Source organism: Pseudomyrmex gracilis, unplaced genomic scaffold, assembly GCF_002006095.1.
Source record: "Pseudomyrmex gracilis isolate BER0280 unplaced genomic scaffold, ASM200609v1 scaffold_180, whole genome shotgun sequence".
Classification (NCBI taxonomy): Eukaryota; Metazoa; Arthropoda; class Insecta; order Hymenoptera; family Formicidae; genus Pseudomyrmex; species Pseudomyrmex gracilis.
Genome location: NW_018020764.1, coordinates 93,229 through 115,163, shown reverse-complemented (window position 1 = coordinate 115,163; position 21,935 = coordinate 93,229). Strand labels below are relative to the sequence as shown.

The following is a 21,935-nucleotide window of genomic DNA, read 5'->3' as shown; positions in this document are numbered from 1 at the left end:
GTATCAATCCAGAGAAGCGTGAAAAAAACAAAAAAAAGGAAAGAGGAGAGTATTACCTTAAAATAACTTTTTCCATTAACATAGATAAGCGTCCTTCCGAATGATTCGGCGGAAGTAAGGATTTAATCAGTTCGCGTAGAAGAGACTCCGTCATGCCTGGCGACGTGCGTTCCGCCGACTCAAAAGCGCCTCGCAGTTCCTCTATAGCACCGCCATTCTTGCCACCACTACCACCCTCACCATTATTGTCTCTCGCCGAATATTGGTGCTTTCGTTGAAGCTGCAACATTGTTAGAAACGCGAGTTATTTTCGTTTCGGTCTCGAGCTCTCTCATTAAAGTTTCTGCATTTCGAGATATTGTACATTAATCAGAATTCAGAGTTAGTACTTTGTCATATATTTCCTATAAACTATTTAACTCAAACTATACCTCGGAAAGCAGAGGTAGAACAACACCGGACAAAGCGACGCTTCGCGGATGCTTGAGCTCCTGCGAGCTTCTGGGTCTCTGTTTGTCCTCGCCGGGTCTGTGATCGGCCATCGGAACCACGGGAACATCCGGCTTGCTGTTTCTCCTCTTCTCCCGACTGTTGAAGTCTCTGCTAGCTCTATCTCGATCTCTGCCTTCTCTGTCGCGTTCTCTGACGCCGTCTCTGTCTCTCTCGCGTCCATCGCGCATCTCCTTCGATTCTCTGAGCGTGGACTCTCGGCTGGAGTCACGGTAGTCCCGCTCGTCTCGCTTTTCTCTTGTGTCCACCGGTGGCGGAGGCGCGGCCTCGTGTGGTCGGGACTGTAAAAAGGAAAAAACAAACAAAACAACAAAAAAACTCACGTAAATACAAAATATCACACAATGTCAATTGAATAATAAATAAAACTGACAACGCACCGGTGTGTGTTTTGCTTGACCATCGCGCAGCGAATCCCTGGACTCGCTTCTGTAATGATTGAGCGTGGAGTCCTTCGGTGGTGATCGCGAGGCGCCGTTCGCGTGCGGTTTGCTCGATTGACTATGATTGGAGGACCTGTGATTCGTGTGTGTTAGGGTCAAGGATGCGGGCTGCTCGTCCAGTGGCAGCATAGGCACTACAGATCCTTTTACCCCGTGCGGACCTTTCACCGTCATTATCCACGGTTCGTCCATGTCGCTGTCTTGCTTGGATTCCTCTCTGAACACCGTATAATATACTGCGTTACAATTTACTACCCACACTTAAACCGCCGGTCTATTATCTACCGAGCGAGTGACAAATGACCGTTCCCTTTCTTTCTTTTGTTTCTTTCTTATACACTCACGATCTAAATTTATTACGGAATTAAGGTCGAAAATAAATTCGGAGAGTATGTAAAAAAGAAAAACGGAGCTTTTACTTTCGCGTATAACAGAAATGCGCGAGTTGAAAAATACTCACGAGTCCGAATTCTCACTCTCGGTCTCCGACTCCTCGCTGCGCTGCGACTTCCACTTTTTGTACCTGTCGATCAGGTCGATTAGATACGAGTTTTTCTTCGCCTTCCTGATGAACTGGAACTTCAGCAACTCCTTCGCCGTTGGTCTCTGCACGCACGTACGAAAACAATACGAAATGAATAAAAATCGTGAAAGAACAAGTTTCGAGTTTTTTTTTTTAAATTAAATTGTTTCACAATTTTGTTTCTTTCAATTTTGTGTTTCGATAATTCGCAATTACATGGTTTGGATACGTCGAGTAGATACACAACGAGAAACAGAAGGAACATTTTCGAATCGACATTATCGGTTGATGACCCGAGACGCGAACGTATATGTAACGGTACACTCACGTTTTCAGGCTCCTTGTTGAGGCAGGCTTCGACAAACTCCTTGAACTGTTTCGTGTAATTCCCAGTCAGTTGCGGCGGATTGTTCTTGGGTATTAGGAAGAGCACTCTCATAGGATGTAGCTCGCTATTGGGAGGTTCTCCTTTCGCGAGCTCGATTGCCGTGATGCCCAGAGACCAAATGTCAGCCTGCGGAAGATAAGCGTTCGCGGAGTTAACGCGTGTGTCAGATGATGAGCGCGCTAACGACAGGCGCTAATGAAAACGTGACCGCGCTGCTTTGCTCGGCACAATAATTTTTCAACATGTACTTCAAAGAAGAAAGAAAACAACGAAAAATAAAACTTTTTACTTTATTATGTACGTGAGTGCGAGACAAAAAAAAATCTTATTCAAAAGTGTCTCGGAAGCAGAGAATAGAAATATTTTTTTCAATTACTTCTTCTAATTTGTACATGGAAAAAACAATTGTGTTGCAAATGGAATGTAATTACATATAAATGTATGCGATTTGCGCAATTACCTTGGAATCGTAAGCGGACTGTTTGATGACTTCAGGCGCCATCCAAAACGGCGTGCCGACGAAGGTGTTACGTTTGCTCGTGGTGTTCGTCAATTGACCGGCAACACCGAAGTCGGCCAGTTTGACGTCACCCATCTCGCTCAGCAAAACGTTTGCCGCTATAAAGTTGATAAAACAAAAAAACAAACACAGATCTTTTATTCCCACGTACGCGTAATGAGTAAACAATTTTTTTTTACACAACAAGAGCAAATTTTATATTTCTCCTTCTATTTTTATGTAAATAAAAAAACTCCTACACATCGCGAAGTTGTATTTTTATACGTGAATATATATTTTTTTCTCGAGAATTGATTTTGCACTTTAGTTAAGCTTCGAGCGAGCTTTAATTAGCGCAATATTTGGTGTTCCGTTGAATCAACATTGTGTACAACAAGATCCCTCTTGACACGTTACATCTCGAGAGAGAGAGGCGTGCGTCAAAGTGTCGATAAACACTCTTCGCGCTCTCGCGCGTTCATCGTGCGAACACGTACCTTTAATATCGCGATGAAGCTTACGCTCGCTGTGCAGATAATCCAGCCCTTTGAGCACCTCGCGTAATATTACGGCAATGTGCATCTCCTCGAAGCTACCGGCCTTCATCAAGTCCAGGGCCGAGCCGCCACCCAGGTATTCCATGATGATCCACAGCTTCGTGCCCTACAAAAGCAGAAACACGACCGTTCGATTGAGAATCGCTGCTGGAGATTACGTGTGTAAACACAGACGAGCGCAACTCGTCCGACGATTTCTCGACGATAAAGATCGAAGAAATCTCGGATACGATTGCCAATTAAAACGAAAATAGAATCGTCTTCCTCCGAAAGACGATTCTGAAAATTCCGATCGAATCTCGAGAAACGAAAGTATCGCCGCGATATCTCTTCGAATTGAGTTTCGCGCGTGACTTCTTTGAGTTAATTGAAATTTCTCTTGGTTATTCTTGCACACATGTAATATCGGACATTTTTTAAATTCGTAAAGATATCGTAAACATTTAATCTCTACAACATTACTCTGTGTTTTTCGCTTTCGAATAATGCGTATTATCGCATATCTCCTCTTCCGGACTCAACTGTGCGAAGTTCGATGATCGACGATACGGAATTGATTTTGTCGCGAGAAAAGTTGTGAGGCGACTTTTCCGCAACAAAAACGGACGACATGCGATTTGATCCTCGCGGTTGTTCGCGATAATAGAAGATTAATAATCGCGCATCTCTTCGCGAGCAGTCGTAAATTATTGCGGACGAGAAGAAAGGAGGAGGGGGGGGGGAATAAAAGAGCGAGAAAGGACTGTTCAAGAGAAAAGCGTCGTTTTCCCGCGCGGCCTATTAATTTCCGAGCGTGTTGCACTCCCGCGTCGCTTCAAGGCAACGCGCGCGTCACCGCTGACCGGATCTCTCCTCTCTCCGTGCGGTAATTATATCCGACATCGATGACCAATCACTGTGCGACTTATCGGATAAATTATACAGCGCGCGTTGATGATGCGGAGACGATGCCGGTGCGGTAAGGGCGATAAAGCCAATGAGTTATCGCGCGTTAATAATCAGCGCGGTCCGAGCTAGTGATCCGCACGAGGATACCGCAAGATTTACGCGCGCGCGTTGCTCAATCGATTATAAAGAAATAGTTAATTGATCCTATCCGCCACCTGGGTCGCTCGTCCGACCCCCAGAGACGCGTCGGCCGCGGCCTTGCAGCAATCGCCGTATGTGTGTGTGTGTGTGTGTGTCTGTGCGTATCATATCATATTCCACTTTCCTTGCCGCATTTTTTCTCGCTCGTCGACACGACAACAGGTTGCGAGGTTAAAAGTACAACGCGCGGTACTCCAATCGGTACTTTAGAGGAGAAGAAGGAGGAAGAGGAAATTTTGTAAATTAAATTTTACGTTGGAACAATTGCGATTTGTTGGCAAAATAAATAGAGAAGAGATTGCCATGATTTCTGAGCAGAAAGATGTCATTATCTTGCTTTCACCGCCGAACGATGGAAAAAGAGAGGAACGCAAAAGGCGAGAGAACGTGTACAGCGTCAGATTTTTCACGTCGTACGTCTTCCCTACAAAAGATATCTCCCAGCCCGTTTCTGTGAGAAATTCTATAAGTCACTCCCGAGAGACCTTTGCTCGAGGCGGACGCCACGCGTCGTTTTATGGCGAATAATTTTCGTAGTTTAAGCAAGTGACCGCGCCGGGGCAGTCGCCATTCGCCAGGATTGGCGAGAGCATGACTGACCATAAAATAGCACACCATTTATCACCGGTCATGTCCCAAGTGAGCCCCGCTTTTTCCCGTCCAGATCTTCAAGAGGTAGAGAGACGACGGTCAGTTCAGGGGAAGCGGAGGAGGGAGTTCGTTCAACTCACGACGGTGATTTCGACCGCCGGTCGTTTCTGCGGATTTTCTACGCGGAGGGGTGGTTGCTATGTCACGCCACCGTTCGAAGACCCTTTGTCTTCCCATGCTCCGCATCGTGGGAGAAGGATGACAAGGCAATCGGCGAGGATTTATCGAGCCACTCCGTGGCTCGATATCGAAGAATATCGATTCCCGAGATAAACGTGGGAGATAACAAGGAAGTAAATCGCGGAGTTAATCTCTAATCAAGAAGACGGTTAATGAGACCCTATTGGGGGCAGATAGTCGATAACAGATATCGATCAACAGCTGTGCAATTTATTCTTCTTCCTTGCTCTTGGTTTTCTTTTTTTTTTTTCTTTTTTTTTTTTTTTTTTAACAACTAATTAAAAAAAAAGATATTACAATTATTTAATTTAAATTGTATTTTTCTATTACGTTTTATTAATTACACAATGTGCAGAAAAAGTATTTACGAGATTTCGAAGAAAAAAGTGTCGATTCTCCCCTGAGGGTTGAAATTACGGCACGTGATCTTCTATTCGTCACCGACGACACAATAACGAGTTTTAAGAAGTTACACGCCTCACGTAACGGGTTGCGAATCCTAGCAAGAGGGTTATTATTAGTCGACCAATTTCCTAATGGCTTGGATCTCTCGTTTGACACGATCCGAAAATAGACACGCTCCTCGCCTAGTCGACGATTATTTTTCACTCCCCTTTCCTCTCTCTTTCTCTCTCTCACCTTCCACCGTACACTGCAATTATGGTTAATTGACGGAGCCCGGCAATCGGCTACTTTCACTCTCGTCGAATGACGACAGACGGCGCTTCATTTCGCAACTTCGTCGGAGAATAAAATCCATTTGATCAATTATGCGGAAACTATTGATATCGTTTCCAATTATTTAGCAAAATTTATCTTTCGATTTTTTCCTTTCTCTCTTGAAAGAAGCGTGTCAGTCTCGAGCTACTCGAATGTGCGAGATCAACGCGCGTATTTTTTTGAGAAAGAATTGCAATAGCCGCGCGACAATCAAAGCGGAATAATCAGTATGTAACGAAGAGATATACGCGAGATTTACGCGAACTGGTAATCTCGTACAATTTCGATGTTTCGAATGAACTGTTTTGTTTTGCGCGTCTGAATGGAGTTGAGCCGATTTACTCTCGCGAGCACATTGCGATTTATCGATGTTTAATTCGGCGTTTTAGTCGCGCGCGAACGAGCCGCGCCGAAAAAGACGGAACCTCGTAGAGCGAAGATTAATTCCGTCGCGTCGTCCATCAATGCCAGCGGCACTCCTGCCATTTCGCGAAACGCACGAACAAAAGGACATATAACGCGCGCGCGCGCGCGCGCGCCAGAAAAAGCAATAAGAGAGAAAGAGAAAAAGAGATCAACCCGTTCCCATTAATCACCCATTCGCCTGTCTCCCATTTTGCATGTTGCGTTGCACTACGCGTACGTCAGGGTGAAACACCCCTTTCGGGAGAGGAAACGCGCGCGATGAGGGTTCCGGACGAAGAGAGTTTAATATTTATTTCCCTCTCGTGTGTTATTCGAATTTCAACTCTCTGCGGTGCGTAGCTCGAAGTCTCTTCTGTTACTCTCGCGCACGATGCGACAACGACAACATCCACCGCAACACGATCGGGGCGGACATCACGTGCGTCGTGACGTAAGGTCGCAAAGAGTTAAAGTACCCTTCTCCACTATCGACCGCGGCCATTATCGGAGAACGCGTTGGTAACCGCTGACCGTAAATCTCGCCGCTAAGTTGAGGAAATGATAGAATCGCGGTGGTTACTGTGGAAAATTGACACGCGACCTACTTGACGCTCCTCTCCTTCTTCGCGAGCGAGGGATTTTACCGTCGCGAATTAATGGCAAATTGCAATTTCAAATGGCGCGCACGTGCTGCTGCTGCCAGGCTAGTTTGTTTGCGAGATAAGGTAACGGAGTGAGTGAGTGAGAGAAAGAGAGAGAGAGAGAGAGAGAGAGACGCGCACATTGATATTCCCTCGAAAACCACCTCTAGGAAATGCAAGCGGCGAGAATATACCGTAATTTCATTAAGAGGCCAGACATTCGTCGAGACAAGTGGCCGCATAATAACCAGCCAATTATACTCGTTCATTCATAAAATCTCGGCCGCTCCTCTAAGCGGGAGCGCAAAACGCGCGCGAGCGAGCGAGCGCTGCCAGCTAGCTATTGTCTTTTGTTCCGGGCACAATGAACCGAATATAATAAGGTTAAACGGGGGGAAAAGCGTCGGGAATTTTTGCTCCCTTAATAATAACCCGCTCAGATATTACGTGCCACAAGTAAAATCCGTTCCGCGCAAAAATCGTCCCGAACTAATTATCGCAATACGTCGGCATTCGCGCGGAAGTCAATTGTTAATGCTAATTATCTGATTGATAATTGCGTTTGTTAAGACCGCCAGTGTAACACACCGCGATAATTAAAGGGTACGAAAAAAACAACAATTAAATTATCAAACTGCTATAAAAAAAAAAAAAAAAAAAGCTACTTCGGAGAAACCGTGCAAAACGACGAGAGACACCGTTTTGCTTCATCAGTCTGATGATACTTTGATAGTGAAACAATATTTTTAAACTATCGATAATGGAGCAATATTTTTAGAGCCGCCTTCTTAACGAACGCGCGCGAGAGAGAAGAACGACGAGCGGAGTGAATCGCAACGAGACGCCTTCGTACAAATCGTCAATCGATACATCCGGAATTGAGAAACCCGAAGGAGTGCCGCGCGCTGAGTATTGCGCGAGAGTCATCTCTCGCCTGGTTCATCCAACGTACACACGCATCTATACATGTATAATATTTTCAGAGATGCACAAATGTTCTGCAATAAACCTCGAACAATCAAGAGAGAGAGAAAGAGAGAGAGAGAGAGAGAGAGATTATTCCCCCCCTTTCCCTACAGATCTTCCTTTGTAATATTTCGAATGAATAAATATAATCATCGTGCGAACATCTGCGTCGGCCTTTTTTTTTCTATGCGGATTCGATTTTCTATAATTAAACACATTTTCGATTCTCCGCACAATAGCGTTTGAGTTTTTATAAAAAATTTTTGCGAATACAATCACACGAGAAACGCGATGCGAGAGTTTACCGTACAGCTGTTTTTCACGCGTATAACGGCACGGTATTTTGTATATCGCACGCATCTGCGAAGTTGTTTTTCTTCTCTACGCGACCGCGGGGAAATAATTTATCTCGCGATGCGCGCGCGCAAAAAAAAAAGAGCATCTTAGAAAAACAGACGGAAGATCTTCATCCGCGCTCGTACGCGGTGAACGTGTATGTGTGATCCCACATGGGGGAGGGGGAGGGAGAGGGCGAAACAAATCGAGGATAACGCGCGCACCGGTCGTCCGATAACCGTTGCTGACCGACTTGATCTTGGGCTTAATAACAGTTTCCGAAGGCAGAGGAAAGCCGCGCAAAATCGAGGCGATACGAGTGTGGCCGCGCACACCCGTTACACGATGACATCAGGCGCGTAGACAGATCGCGTAGGCACCCGAGCCTACCTTTTGCCTACCTCTTCGCAATAATCGTCGATGTGTCATCGCGCGCGGATGTTCATCTTCCAGGCATTGTTCCCGCGTCGCGCGGAGAAACGGAAAACGCCGAAGAGGAGGAAGAGAAGTAGAAAGAGAAAGAGAGAGAGAGATGCCGCGAGAGATGAGGAAATATCACGCAATCGAGGCGGCGGCTCCTCCTTCGACATTTACCAAAGTTTTTGCGGAATTCTCTTTACTTTGCTTCTACTACTTGAACGCGTTTTTTATTTCGCAAATGTCACGTGTTCGTGACGCAAATAAAACTTGTAGTCTGAAGTATAACAAAAAAATTGTTTAAAAAAGTTAACATTTTATTTAGCTAACGCGTGTACACACGCGCGCGCGCGCACACACACCGCATATTTTCATGCGATTATGCTAATTAAACACACTTGCGCATCTCATTACCTCGACGAGTCCCCGCATCGTTCGTAACGGGTTTGCAACAACGTCGTTCGTGTGTATATGTTTTTCTTTTGCATTATTAATCGCAAGTTTCATCATTACTATCGATTGTCCGTCTCTGTACAAAGGCGCGTGAGCGCGGCACCGCCCGCGTTTTTATTTTCGCAGACGTTCCGGCACGCGCAAATTGGCAAGAACGACGTATTTCGCGACTCGAATTGTTCACGCTCGCGGGAGCAAGTAACTAACGATCGTTAATGACCGTTTCGCGGGATCATTAAGCAAACTTCCCTCGGTCGGAAGGGCCACGAGAGCGCCGCTTCATTTCACAAGCAATCGCATACCGAGTTTTCACGCTTCTCGGCTATAAAAAAAAAAAAAAAAAAAAAAATGAAGGAAACTGCAAGCGTAGAAGTAATTCTCGTTTCGATGCGCACACGGTGTCTTCGCGCGAGGGTGCAAATCTCTGCCGCAATTAACGGGTCGCTCAACTATTCTCGATAACAATCGCGTTGATTCACTTTGTCTCTATGCAATTCGGAAAGTTTATGATTTATTCGTCGCGACGATGTTTCTCATCGAGTGGAAGTTGGTCGTCGCTACTGGGAACAAGTTTGTTATTTACAAGATGTCACCGAGAGATAACGACGTTGTGTTCGATAATTTTGTTTGGCGCGAGAGATAAATTAAATATTTAGAAATGTCTTCCAAAAGGAATTTGAAAACGGATTTTGAGAGCGAAAGTTTCAAATATATATCAGCACAAGATTTAGTTAAGATCTTCTTAACCGAATTTGCGCGTTTAATGACAAAACAACGTAAATAGACAAAGTGATTTAAACAAATATAATTAAAATTTAAAAGAATAAAAAAATGTGACGCGAATAATCCGCGAAAAAACACCGTGTTATTAAGCCATTTTGTCCGAGGGAAAAAAATTCGTCCTAAAAAGTCGCCCAAGACTGCTCCGGCATTCATTTGAAGAATGCGAACAATGTTTGCGCCTTTCTTCTTTCTCGCGAAGTCGCAAACAGCTCCGGGGAAGCTTTGAGGGTATAATGCAACACAAAACGGATATACAGCGAGAAAAACGCTTCTCTCCCTCTTCTCTCTCCTTCTCTCGTTCAACATCGAAAGCGTGTCGACGCGGATTCGCGTACAAAAAAAAAAAAAAAAAAAAGTAACTCTTCGTCGTGTGGTTCAAGCAGAGGTCGCCAAGAGAACGTGAAACTTATGCAAACGGATAACCGTCCGCGCGACCTTTCCGCTCGATCTCGATCCCGTTGATCGACATGATTTTCCCGGCGCGCGCGATAGAACGGTACAGGATCGCGTTCGAAAGCAGAAAGATCTTCTCTCAAAAAGAAAGGTGTAGTGTTTCTCGGAGAAATAATTCAGATGAAAAAAAGATAAAATCTTATCGGCTCTCGTTACTTTTTTGCAAATATTAAATAAATTTTTGGATAAATATGCAGTTATACGAACCACCATCTGATCTCAACAATTTTGACATATGTTGTCAAGGTCACCTCCCTGAGTAATAATATGAAGATTTTAACCGTTGCTCGTTGTTTGTTAAAAAGTTATAAACAAAAGAAGTTTTATAAATAAACTCTTATTTTCCGACACCATGTACATTTTGTTTGTGTTGTAAGCGTGTAGGCAGGGCGGGCTTTGCCCTTCCCCCTGCATCCTCCTCGAGAAAAAATGAAGAACGGCTTTCGATTAAATGTCGCTTCATGTCAAGAGTGTATTTTCGAGGAGAGTGCAGGAGAAGAAGCGAAGCTCCCTCTGCCTACATGTTTACAACACGAATAAAAAAAACATAAACAATAAACAAAGTAGTCTTGTTAAGAAGCCAAACGCCGTTACGTATACGAGGAACGTATAGACAAATTTTTCACAATAATATCGGAAATACATCCACTAAATGATATTGAATTGCGAACTAATATTTATAAATGTATTACAATAACAACAGACATGCACTGCAAAATATTGTAAATAATAAAGAAGAAAAATAATACAAAATGTACATAGTGTCGGAAAATAAGAGTGTATTAACACAAATTATTTTGTTTATAACTTTTTGACAAACGACGACCGACGACTAAAATCTTCATATTATTGTTCGGGGAGATAACCTTGATAACATATGTCAAAATTGTTGGGATCGGAGAGTGATCTGTAAAACTGCATATTTATTTAAATTTGTAATGCACAAATGTGTCATTAAAATATTCAGATGCGATGGATTTATTAACGCGAGAGAACGAGAATTTCGCCGGTACGTGTACTGTCGATCTCGGCGTGCTTGTTGAATCTCGTTCGCAGGAAGCGGAAGCATCGAACGACGCGACGCGTCACAGCCGAGCCGGAAGCGATAGTTAACCGAGCGTCAAGCCCTTCCTATTCTTTGCCGTATGAAAAATGACGGAGGGCGTAACGGCCAAGTGCCCTCGATAGCGGTCTTTTATTTTTCGTCATATATCCGCGCGCGATTATACCGCAGCGATTCGTCGAGACAGAACGGCGATAAAAAGAGGTGTGCCCGACATTTTGTATCGTCAGCGAAAATATAACAGTTTTGACACGCTTGTGTAACAACAAGCGCTTTTAAAACATACCGAGATATTGTTTTTCTCACGCGACATCCCGGACATTCTCGCGTCCGATTATCTGTTTTCCGAATTTTTTGTTTTTTTATAATTCTCTGCGAGATTTACGTTAACTTTTGAAGAGTTTTGTTCGTTTGATTTATTTTTTATTTTTTTTTTTTTACTCACTTTGAGGTAAGACCCGTAATACTTGGTGACGTACGGGCTGTCGCATTGCGACAGCACCATGATCTCCTGCTGTATGTCCTCGATCTCATCTTCCGCCTCTTCGAGATCGATGATCTTAATGGCCACCACTTGCTGGGTCCTGTTGTCGATACCTTTGAAAACCTCGCCGAAGCTGCCTTTTCCGATTCTTTCCTGTTTAGTGAATATCAGCTCAGGATCCACCTTCTGCAACAGAAAAACAGTCTCCGATTAGATTGTCATTCGGATGTGTGTATCTGTTCGTCTTGTTCGTTGCCGTCGCGACGTCTCGACTCTCGTGCAAAAAAAAAAAAACATATTCCGCGGATTTTTCTGATGACGCAACGCCCACGAAGACTTTCTTCGTGACCGTCAGGGACTGAGATAATAAATGCAGTCGTATCGCAAGCATCAGAAATGCAGTTCTCCTTGGCTTCTTTCTATGAGACGACACGTGATGTCACAACGCCGCGCATCGTCGAGAAAGAAGCAACCGCGAGTAACGAGCTTTTCACCTTCTTTGAACGCAAACGAAGTGAATTACACACATTTCTCGCAAACTTCTTTGAGACATATATGTACGTTACACACAGTGTGTGATATGATAAAGCGCTCGCGAGATATATAAATACACGCGTCGTGAATCGCGCAGTGAATCTACTTATAGCGAGTTATGACACAGGAGTGTGTCTCAGCTGAGCAGCTCGACAAATGAAACCGTTCTCTACGGTCTAATCCGCTATTTAGACTCGAGGATGAGAGTGTACATTTCTTCTTCGCGCGCTCGGAAGCTACTCGCGCTAAGGAGCGACATTACTCTTGCGACATTTAATAAATTACGACCTTCATCTCGGCGCATTCTCCGCACGTTTCCTCGGCACCTTTCCGCCATCTCGAAAACACGTTTAAACGCGACGTCGTCGTCGGCTAAGTCGTCTTTAATCGGCGCGGAACGTGGTTTACGCGTGGTGTGGTTAGCGCGCGAACAGAGAAAAGAAACAGAGAGAATTCACCAGAAACTCAACACCACCGATCCTTTCTTGTCTCGTCCCGAAAGTCGAAGATTCCGCGGTCGAAGGAAACGCGCGAGAACGTCGCCGCGGACATTCCACTCGCCGGACTCGCAAAAACGTTGTCTCGTAAATAAAATGGCAACGAGAGAAAAGATAAAGAATTAAATATATATATATATATATCGTTTATATCTTAACAAAGGGTTTAATTTGTCCTTTCAAATTTTCCAAAAATTCTTTTTGAAGCAACATTTTGTGAATAGAACAAAGAAGAAAAACGAATAAAGTTAATTTAATCGCATGTCTCTACGAAACGATGACAATGCGATTATAATCTACTCGATGTGCGAATATCCGCGCGCGCGGATAACATATAAAGCTTTTTTCATTGTCTCTTCTTCGGTTTTTTCGGAAAATTAAACTCGCTGATAAACGCGTCGAAAACGCCAGAAACGCTAATTTGTGTCGGACGCCCGAGTGCGCTACTGAATATGCACGTGTGTGTGCGCGCGCGCTCTCTTTCTCTCTCTCTCTCTTCCGCCCGAAATCCGCAAATCGCGCAAAAAGTCAGTAAACTGAAAGCTCATATCAGAGCGCAGCGGCGGCGAGATTAAAACGAAGCTTCGAAACCCGACGGGATGGGGGCTTTAAGAGCAACGGAATAAAAATCCGTCGGTAAAATCCGGGAAATTTGCTTTGCAAATTCTCTCCGTATATCCGACGGAGGGCATTTCATGACTGGCGGGGCGTTTTATCGCAATGATGGATTTGAGGAGAGGTTTTTGTTTTTCCACCGTCGGAATCCGATCGCTTTCATTTCGCGTGGACTTGCGTGCGAGAACGCGTTTCGCTCGTCGGTTTCATTAACACGCGCGCGCGCTTTTCCCCCATTAACTTCATAATCGCGCGAGAGCAATATACATATAATATGCAAAACACAAAATTACAGAGAAGTGCATTACTGTAAATTCACTGTGAATTATATCTCCCAAAGCGTTTTATATTTAACACACGAATAGCGCAAATATGTGATTGGCGATTTATACGCTGTGTATATACGGTAACATAATTTTCCACTTGAGCAAATATTGTTGCATTCTCTCTATATTTCGCGGAACAATTAGCGCGATTGTTGATGGAAGGGCAATTAAATGTTTCTCGTTTTTCTTTTTCCATTCGTAGTCAAGCGATATGGCACCGTGGCTCTCTCTCTCTCTTTCTCTCTCTAATTTAATTAATTGAACTAATTCAACCGTAGCGCAATTAATAAAATTGTATTTTCTCGTGAAATGATGCTTCAAATCTCAAGAGGAAACTAACTCCTCACTTCGCGTCAGACCGTACGTAGTTTGGCTAGCAATTCGCGCTTTGATGGACACGCCTGTTCTAAACTACATTAACCACGCGCCACGATGTGTACGCATACACACACACACACACAGGTTTCCCGTTGGTCTATCTTTGACCCAGATATGATCAACGGATATGATGAAATTGACGTAGGGTTGCCAAGGGCGCTCAATTGCTGGCCGCGCGCATCGCACACGCGCGCGAGGAAGCCTCGTGCCATTGTGCGTGCGTCGTTATCAGCTGCTGCAATTCACAAAATCTCTCGCTCAGATTGCGCAACACAATACGCGATGTATCACAACGCGGCAATAATACGTCAGTGAATTAGACACATGTTGTCTGTGTAAACTGCGGTTGGATTACAATATTACCGTCGTGGCATCTGCGAATGTAACGCTGCAATTTAACGCTGTGATTTTCGGTTAATTTGTGGAAAATTAATTTCACACAATTCATCTAACGTGTAAAATATTTTGACAAACCGATAAGTGTTTTTTTGTTTTTTTTTTTCAAAACATTTTTCAAACTATCTTACATTCATTCCGCGAGAACTCACTGACATTTTTCAAGCAAGTCAGTCTGTGTGTGTGTGATTCATTCTATCCGATAAAAAAAAAAAACTGATAGGTCAGTGCGCGAAGTCTGACACTCGTACATGAAAATTTATACGTCCGATTTATCACGCGTTCGGACGTGATATATCTGACTTCCTCCGTCTGTTAAATTCTCATCACCGCGAGCGATGTTCACACATTAAATTTTCCCGAATTAATCTAAATCTTTTTCTCGTGCTCTCTCTCTCTCTCTCTTCCCCTTCTCTCCTTCGCACAAAGAAACTTTCATTTGATAATAATATCGCTTCGTTGAACACGGAACTGAAATAATTTGCCGGATAACACCAAGTTTGATATCGTTCTGACACATCTTAATTAAGAAGTGTAACCGCCGTCGTCTCAAGTGTTTCATCTCTCAACCGTCCTTTTAAGAGAGACGAGCTCAAATAGACTCCGCGCCGCGTCTGCTAAGATAAACGTGTCGACTTCATCAGGGAACTCGAGACTGTCGGACTACAACGGGATCGCATTAGTACCAAGAAGCTGCGATTGTTCTACCTCCCCCCCTCCGACGATGAGAACGTACCGATACCTAACCCTATTCGCAATATTCTGATTCGGGTAAAACAACAACAACAACAACAATGCAACTCATGTCAGGCACACGCATCAAGCGCACACAAGATACATTACACACTTGCAATAAAATATTACCAAATAGAATATCAAGTTGAGAGAAAAAAGTTTTGCAAGTTGAATCTGTTCCGCAATATTAAAAGAAACAAAATAAAAATATATTCTCTTTTTCTCTCGTCTCTTGAACGGCGTGTACGTGCAATCTCCCGCTCTTCCGGACCTGAATACAAATTCAGAAAACACTTACGATATTGCGACTGTTAACGTCGCTTTTACGGAAAATTTCGCCGAGCCATATTGTGACTCTGAATCGAGTTAGAGAAGTAAAGAGTATATCTTTGTTGCTGCAAACGGATTGTTGTGTGCCAAAGAAGAATTTCATTATCATATGTTTAAGTTGCTCTTTGAGAATCTGAATGCATAACAAATCGGCAGTGTTTCGCCTGAGTAGAATCTTAAAACACGGCCGAGCAAAAGTTAAACACACGAAAGATTGAGCGCAGGCGGTTTTGTTTTTCTACGTTAGCGCGATCGTTAATTCTCGCGACAAAAGTTTGTTTGATTTCTCTCGATTAAAATATAGAAACCTCGAGCAAGCGAAATATAAATGCGGTTTATATTACGCGCATTCCGGCGCGATTGTCATATTTCACAAAAGAGTTGCGCAAAATTTGCCTCGACGAATTGAATGAAGTTTCAGAAAATAAAATTATACAACACGTAAAATCATTCAAAATTCGGTTGAAGAGAATTGAATAAAAATTAAATACAACAAAATCAAAATAAAAATAAAACCAAATTAACAATCATCATTACACACATCGTGCTTACATTATTGTTAAAATTGAATTAATATTTCGAACATATTAAATGTGTGTGTGAGCTGTAAATGTATTAAAATTACGTTATAAATATTAATTTTCTTCTTCTCTTTTCAAGTCCCTCATAAATTTTCAAATGTATTTTTCTTGCAAAGTGTATGTAGAAACGGACGGTACGCGGGTAATTCGCCATAAAACGAAGGCATCGTACTAGTATCCAGCTATATTGCTTTTTTTTTGTCTTATTACACGGTTGATGAAAAATTGCGATCGTTCGCCCTATTCTCTTCGCGTGTACACGAAAACGCGAGTGCAAGCGAAGCGACGCAAGAGAATGCACACGAGGTAGGTGCGGGCTGACGCGGCGCGAGTAGATCAATCAGCACGGTCAATATTGACAATAATAAAGCGAGCGAAGACAAAAGCACGCTCCGGTCTGAAATCAGAATGATACGCGACATATCTGCGCGCGAACTCTTCCGCACAAGCCGCGCGAAGAGAAAAGATTCGAGAAAAAATGTATCGTTTCGCGAGAAAGATTTTGCACGGAATTGAAATAAATATTTAAACTCGTAAAAATAAATCAAAATCAATGCGCAAATATAATATCTTAATGACTCGCGCTCTCTCTTTTCGAAAGATTTTTCTTGGCGCACGAGGCGAATATTAATTCGCGTCTAGTCGCGGAATTTGTTTGACATTAGCATAAATAGGCGGGGCGAACTCAGGAAACTTGGCAAGTACGTGTCCAAGTGTTTTCCTGATAATTTTGCCTCGTTTAACAGCGGAACGAGCACACGATTCGCCATCATCAAGAGCGCGCGCGCGCGCGCGCGAGTATTTTCCCAGCTCTCTGCTCGAGAATCGCGTCGCTGCTCGCTCAAGTGTCGTTTAAACTTTAATTTCGGCGGAGCTCGCACACATATATACACACGCACACACATCTCTCTTGATGAATTAATCTCGACTTAAATGAGGTCGAATCATATCCTAGGCACGTGGCGCAGCGAGACGTGGCGCATATTCCTTCTCACTTGAATCACTTTCGGAATTTCCAGCTTAATCGCGAGCGCGAATATCCTGTTATTATACATCCACGTTTGGAACAACGTTGTGCGAGAACACCGAACTCCTCTCAGCGCATCTCTAACGATCGACATTGGGCGCCCGCAGACGTTTTCTCGATCGTCACGATATTCCTCTCTTTTTCTCTGTTCCTCTTTCTCCGCCAACTGAAAACTTTGCGCATGAATATTCATTTAATTAAGATTGAATGATCAAACCGCTGTTATTATAACCGGGTAAACGTATGCGCTTTCGCACGCTCCACTGCGCCGTCGCCGCGTTGCATAATACATGGAGCGATTGATAAGTATCCGAAACAGCACGCGAATAGCGATGTGAGAAGTAGCGTCAACATTGTCGTCGACAAATTTTATTCTTCAGAAGAACAAACAGCAATGACAAATCAGAGTATAACCGTTTGCGGTTTATCGACGACTTCGTTGTTGTGCTCGAAAATTTCTTTCCACCATTTTCCTCAGATTCGAAAATAAATAGAAAACGAAAAAGAACTATATTTGACAATCTTCATAAATTTTGATCATCGCAGTGGAAGAAACGTGAGCTAGCTGGTGCACATTGTCTCGAGTCACTGACAAACTGTCACACTTACATAAGCCAATGTTTGACACTTGGTCTTTCAAAAGATGACAAACTTGTCAACAACAGCAATATGATAATATTACCGTTGCTACGTTTAGTTTTCAGCCATTTATCAATCTTATACACCAACCAATCTCCTCCCCGCGGCTAATAGATTTGCCGATCTCTTATCGCGCTTTCCCGTTTAAACTTTGTTTCTCGACCCCGTTTCTCAGAGTAATAAGATAATTTCAACGTTGGGAGAAAAGAGCGCTTGTACAATTGAAGCACCGACGTGATTATTTCGAACGATGATCATCGAGAAGCACAATACACGTGTCGCACAATCTTCTCTCTGTGTACATCGGTGTAAAAAGAAAACGGATTTACGCTAAACGCGCAAAAACGTGTAATGAATGCGCACATTTCCGGTGTGTAGCACACGGCGAAATTTTCCACGGCATGACACGGGGCATAAACTTTCCCCGGCCTCTCTCTCTCTCTCTCTCTCTCTCTCTTTGTGTGTATGTGTGTGACGTGCCTCTCGTATTTACATTTATAATTTTTGCTTATCCACGTCCGCGATCGAAAAACGAAACAAAAAAAAAATAATGCAAATGCGCATACATTATATCGCGGCAGATTCTTTTTATCGGGTTGGCACGCGAATTACAAAAAAGAAAATTGCGTCCTCCGCGAAAATTGCGCGCGATCTCCGACGAGGATCGGGCTTTTGAGACGCGCGCGCTCGAATTCAAAATCGATTATCGAACACGCTGTAATATAATAGCAATAACGCGGCCGTTGAAGCGCGAACGCAGAGCATTTCCTTCCGATCGCGTGCTCAATCGCGAAGTTGAACGAACGCGCGGAATTCGAACCGTATCGCACAGTTCCTTAATCGCGAAATACCACTGCGCCCGCTGATACGAGATAATGAGAAACCGCGGCACGCGAGATGCGCGTTATGGAATAACGCGCGTTTCGCCAAAGCAATACCTATATATATATATACAGCGTGGACTTTGAAAAGAAGAACCTTGACGCCGCGACACGTGAATAACGCGAACGTTCTTTATTAGAATTATCATGCGAGCTACGACTTAGGAAACCGCGATCAATCGAGGAGCATGTACGCAAACACACGATAAGACGAATTGTCGGAATTCGTCGCAAAATTTCAGCAAACTCGTAGTTGATGTTTCGCGCGCGTTGTGTTTGCGCAGTTTAATCATGTACGATCGCGCAACTTGAATAATGTATGTCCTTCTACATTTGCGATATTCCCGTCACGGTTACGCTTTGTTGCGGTGTGTGGTAAATATATACACACACATATATATATATATATATATATAATTTATATACATGTATATACAAAGGCGCGCGAGCACACGGAGCATAATTAACGCGCGCTTTATTATCGTTCGCGACATTTCCGAACGTATTCGCGCGATACGCTGCCTGATTCTTATCCGAGTGATAAATGACAGCGTTATGCATGTGTGTGCGTGTGTTTTGCCACCGTTGATCCACTCAACGCCAGAGAGTCTGTTTGAACAAGGGACTTTATCGTACCCTCGTAATTACAATTAATGTATTTGAAGAGGCGCGACTACACACACCTGACCCGTGTCGACCTAAAATAACCGTCATGGATCAAAATCCATGCGCGAATAAATTTCACGGTCGCGCGGGTGGAGGACGCGATGAACAGATCTCGCGCGTCTCAGCGAGATTGAATGATAGAACGACGTTTTCCGTCGCGTACGTCACTACGCGAGGTTTGCGACAACTTGCATGCGAATTATATGCGCGCGGCATTACACACCCATAACTGTTTATTTATGTATGCAGCCGAGCGCACGCATCGCGCCGCGATATACAATACGCGGATTCGCGCGCGCAGAATGCCACAGCAGTAACCGCACGAGCGGCGCGTAAAAGCCGCGGATCGCCGTCGGTCTGATCAGAGATGCTTGCTCAGGACGCGCGAGCAGGACATTACGCGCCGCATTCCCGGATGCAATTTATCCCGTACGTCATAAATATGAGAAGCGCGCTCGCCATCGAGTAGATTGTTGTACGCGCGCCGAAGAGAAATGTGCGCATCCAGAGGAATATGAACCTAATTCCGCGCGCGGAAAAACGTCGCATACCGTAGAATAAACTGTGTGTTTCGAACGAGTCCGCGCGATACTTATAAGTTATTGCAGATAGAGAAAGAGAGAGAGAGAAAGCAGCTATAAAACCTCGTCGCCGTTCGTTTCGAAGTGGACAATCGAGCGTTTCGCCGCGCGCATTTATTTTTCCCGTGAACAAAGTTGCGTTTTACAAACGCAAGTATTTTTCCAGCCGACGACGAAATAGTGGGACAACGAAAGAGAGAGAGAGAGAGAAAGGTCAAATGTTACGCAGAAAGGTCTATGAGTGTAAATTACACCGTGACAATGACTCGTCACCCATGAGAACATATTGTGTAAACAATGATAAATTAACAATAAAGCGCTGATTAATAATTACGCAAAATAACATAATGCAAACTAGCGTTTCGATCAGAAAAAAATCCAGTCTGACGTAAATTGTTGTATCAGTGGTGACAATAAAACACGTCAGCTATGAGAACAATTGTGACAATGATAAATTAATAATGACGCGCTGATAATTAAATAATAATGCAAACTATCGTTAGAGAGAGAGATAATATCCGGTGCGAAATGTGACACAAGTATCATTTCCTCCGTGCGTTGCTCATTATCGAATTGACAAATTAACAAGAATATAAAACTCAAACAATGTAATCTATACGCGCGATGTACCGGTAAAGTAAGAAGCGTCAGTTATTCGATGGCAATCTCGAAACGCACGCTCTCTCCGTTCCGATCGTTTCTCGTTTCGAACATCCTTGCGCGAGTTCGCACGTGTGCGACGAGATACAGTGAGAGTCGACCTTGCGCTGGCCTCGGCCGAAAGAAGAAGAGAAGGCATAAAAAAGCATGCGCGACGCCGTGCGAGATCTTACGGTCCACGAGAATCCTGTTACACCGGTATTTCCACGGTGCACCGGAACGCTCGCGCCGCCGCCGCTGTCGCTGCCGCCATGCATACACTCTTTTGTTCGCGTCTCGTTTTATTATGATTGATGCATTACTGCAAAATGCAGGACATCTCGAAAAAAAATCAAGACACGCGACACTGTCCGCGTTACCGAAAGAAAAAAATGTATCGCACGCGTTGCGACGTGCAACATAAACTCGGTAATTTTGTAAAACACGAGAAACAAAAAAAAATAACAGTTTTGGAATTAAAGATTGTTCTTTCTCAAATGTTAATTTTATGCGAAACATTCGGTTGTTAAAACGTTTCGTTTTGTGCAAGAAAGAAAAAAAGAGTAGTGAGGAATATTCTGTCTGAAATTTCAAATGTTATTACTCGAATAATGAAATAATGGAAACACAAAAGTATTCGGTGAGACTTGCACGGGGAATAATTAAATTACAACCAAAGAAATTGGTTTAAAACGCTTCCCTTGTCACATCTCGCGCCTCGCGCTCGAACGTTTCGCCCGAACCGCAAACCTATCGACTTTTTTTCCCATCCCCGGGGACAGACGGGCTCGGAACATTCGATCGGCCGAACCGAAACGCGACACCCAACCACTTTCTAGCGTATCTCGACGTATCTCGGATTTCAAGCTCGGGTTTAGAACTCGTCTGGACTTTACGAACGAAACTGGTTGGTCTCTTTCTTTCTCTCTCTCTCTCTCTTTCGAATACCAACGTTGCGCGAATCTCCTCTCGTGTATTCTTTTCGCAAAACGATCCGTGTCTGCATCTTGAAGTTTCATTCGCGGTTTGTGCTAAGACCAACCGAGGGAGAATCATCTCCAAGATTTTCTCCGGAATTTAATCGCGGAGCCGAGAGATAACCTTCATCGACCGTTCACTTGTATTTACATGTTTGTATTGTATGCTATAAAATTACGAGATTAAACAACGTAAAAACGATATTGAAGTGATATCGCGCGCGATAGTCGCGCAACTAGTCGCACAATTCAGCAATTTGAGAACGACATCACCCATGTAAGAATTGCCGACAGACTTCCAGTAATACTACTAGGCCAACAATGGCCCAACAACCTTTATAGCCGATACTCGATATTGACAATTGGTCCAGTATTGTCCCATTTTTGTATTTTATAACAGCCCAATATTGGCCCGTTTGTTCACCAGTGTTCGGCATTCATATTGGGCCAGTATTGGCAAGAAGACAGGACCAATATTGGCCCGTTTGTTCACCAGTGTTTGGCATTCATATTGGGCCAGTATTGGCAAGAAGACAGGACCGATATCGGGCCAGTATTGGCAAGAAGACAGG

At 43.8% G+C, this 21,935-nt stretch overlaps 1 protein-coding gene across 6 annotated transcripts in view; it reads right to left on the bottom strand.

Annotated features, from left to right (window-relative positions):
* LOC109858017 (serine/threonine-protein kinase 26) overlaps window positions 1–21,935 on the bottom strand; it is a 97,447-nt gene that overhangs the window by 4,670 nt on the left and 70,842 nt on the right. For all 6 annotated transcript variants that reach the window (XM_020434897.1, XM_020434898.1, XM_020434896.1 and 3 more), the window contains 8 exons: window positions 11,523–11,747; window positions 2,861–3,026; window positions 2,325–2,482; window positions 1,805–1,990; window positions 1,414–1,559; window positions 891–1,170; window positions 432–791; window positions 57–280 (listed from right to left, as the gene is read on the bottom strand). In XM_020434897.1, coding sequence (XP_020290486.1) covers window positions 57–280; window positions 432–791; window positions 891–1,170; window positions 1,414–1,559; window positions 1,805–1,990; window positions 2,325–2,482; window positions 2,861–3,026; window positions 11,523–11,747 — 1,745 coding nt within the window. The remainder of the gene's footprint in view (window positions 1–56; window positions 281–431; window positions 792–890; window positions 1,171–1,413; window positions 1,560–1,804; window positions 1,991–2,324; window positions 2,483–2,860; window positions 3,027–11,522; window positions 11,748–21,935) is intronic.